This window comes from Meleagris gallopavo (genome assembly GCF_000146605.3).
Source record: "Meleagris gallopavo isolate NT-WF06-2002-E0010 breed Aviagen turkey brand Nicholas breeding stock chromosome 6 unlocalized genomic scaffold, Turkey_5.1 Chr6_random_7180001949208, whole genome shotgun sequence".
Taxonomy (NCBI): domain Eukaryota; kingdom Metazoa; phylum Chordata; class Aves; order Galliformes; family Phasianidae; genus Meleagris; species Meleagris gallopavo.
The window spans coordinates 11009-12577 of NW_011096424.1; the positions used below are offsets into that span (position 1 = coordinate 11009).

The 1569-nt window shown below is 60.7% G+C and overlaps 1 protein-coding gene across 1 annotated transcript in view; it reads left to right on the plus strand.

The window, feature by feature from the left end:
- Nucleotides 1-1564, plus strand: part of LOC104915463 (dual specificity testis-specific protein kinase 1-like) — a gene marked incomplete at its 3' end in the record, with an annotated part of 10897 nt that extends 9333 nt beyond the window's left edge. Inside the window, 6 exon segments of the mRNA XM_019610786.2 lie at nucleotides 294-384; nucleotides 495-578; nucleotides 756-845; nucleotides 962-1106; nucleotides 1108-1446; nucleotides 1449-1564. Coding sequence (XP_019466331.2) covers nucleotides 294-384; nucleotides 495-578; nucleotides 756-845; nucleotides 962-1106; nucleotides 1108-1446; nucleotides 1449-1564 — 865 coding nt within the window.
- Nucleotides 1565-1569: the final 5 nt, after the last annotated feature.

Below are 1569 nucleotides of genomic sequence, written 5' to 3' on the forward strand. Positions count from 1 at the left end.
CTACAGGTCTGTCTGTCCATCCCCATCCTCCAAGCAAGAGCTTCCAGCTCACTTGGGGTGGGAGTGGGGGAGTGATGGATGTTTTTGTGGGAATGAGGGTGGTGGAGTGATCCCTGGTGGGGGGACTGATGGGAGACAGATGCGTTCAGGGATGTCCAGGAGGAGGTGGAGAAGGGAATGGTGTTGGTGATCTAGTGGTGGACGAGATGAGACATGGGATGCATGGAGGATGGTTGGCACAGGGAGAATGGGATCTGGGGAAGTGGAACCCTGACATGCCACTGTGTCCCCAGTGAGGGCAGTGAGAAGGAGCCACTGGCCGTGGTGGGCTCTCCCTACTGGATGGCACCCGAGGTTCTGCGAGGGGAGATCTACAATGAGAAGGTGACGCTGCACGGGACCCCCCCTCCCTGGGGGGACCTGAGGGGAGGGCTTGCAGCAGGGGACTACATGGTCTCAGACTGCAGCCCCCTGCAACTCCCTGCTTTCTGCAGGCTGATGTGTTCGCCTATGGCATCATCCTGTGTGAGACCATTGCTCGTGTCCCCGCTGACCCTGACTACCTGCCCCGCACCGAGGTAACTCAATGGGATGGGAAGCAAGGGCAGGGCATGGCAGGACCAGGGCTGGTAATGTGTCACCAAAAGTGTGAAATGGGACCTTGTCCCTACTGAGAGTTGCTCCAGTGTCCTCTCTTGCTGCACCCAGCCCAGTGCTGGCACCCAGCCTCACTCTTCCTTGTCTCCTCGGAGCAGGATTTTGGCCTGGACATCACCACTTTCTGCACCATGGTGGGAAACGACTGCCCGACAGCCTTTCTCCAGCTGGCGTTCCATTGCTGCAACGTGAGCCCTTGCGTCGTGATGCCCTCATCCCTGCTTCCCATTCCCTGCCTGGGATGGGAGCTGCCCTAGAGGGCTGGAGGGGCACCAACTTCACCAGGGTCTCCTCCCTCCTACAGATGGAGCCCACTTCTCGCCCCTCCTTCCTGGAAATCACGCAGTGCCTGGAGGGTGTCCTGCAGCACCAGCTGGGCACTGAGGGTGCCGGGGACCACCCTCTTCTGCGCTGGGGACAGCGTGCCTGCACCCAGCACAGTGTCCACATTCAGTGGTATGTGGGTGTCCCAGCAGTGTGGGTTGCCCATCATTGTGGGAGAGAGGATCTGTGAGACAGAGCCCCATAGCCCTCTGCCCGTATTGTCCCCACATTCCACTGGTGACTCCCTCCTGTGTCCCAACCCAGGAGTGGCCATGAGGGTGGCTGGCTGCGCTGAGCAGTCCCCACTGCGTGAGCTGGGGACACAGCACCTGCAGCCAGACCAGCACCTGTCCCACAGCCACTCTGACGTCTTCCCTCCCAAATCACCCATCTCGGAGCCCTGCACTGAGGCCAGGACCAAGGAGACGCCACAGCGTGTCAACCCCTTCTCCCAGCGCGAGGACCTGAAGGGGGCAAGATCAAGCTCTTCGACACCCCCAGCAAGTCGGTCATCTCGCTCACGTTTGACCTGCCCCCTCCAAACCCACTGCAGCTTGCCAGCCCCATCACTCCTGAGCCAGCCGTGGA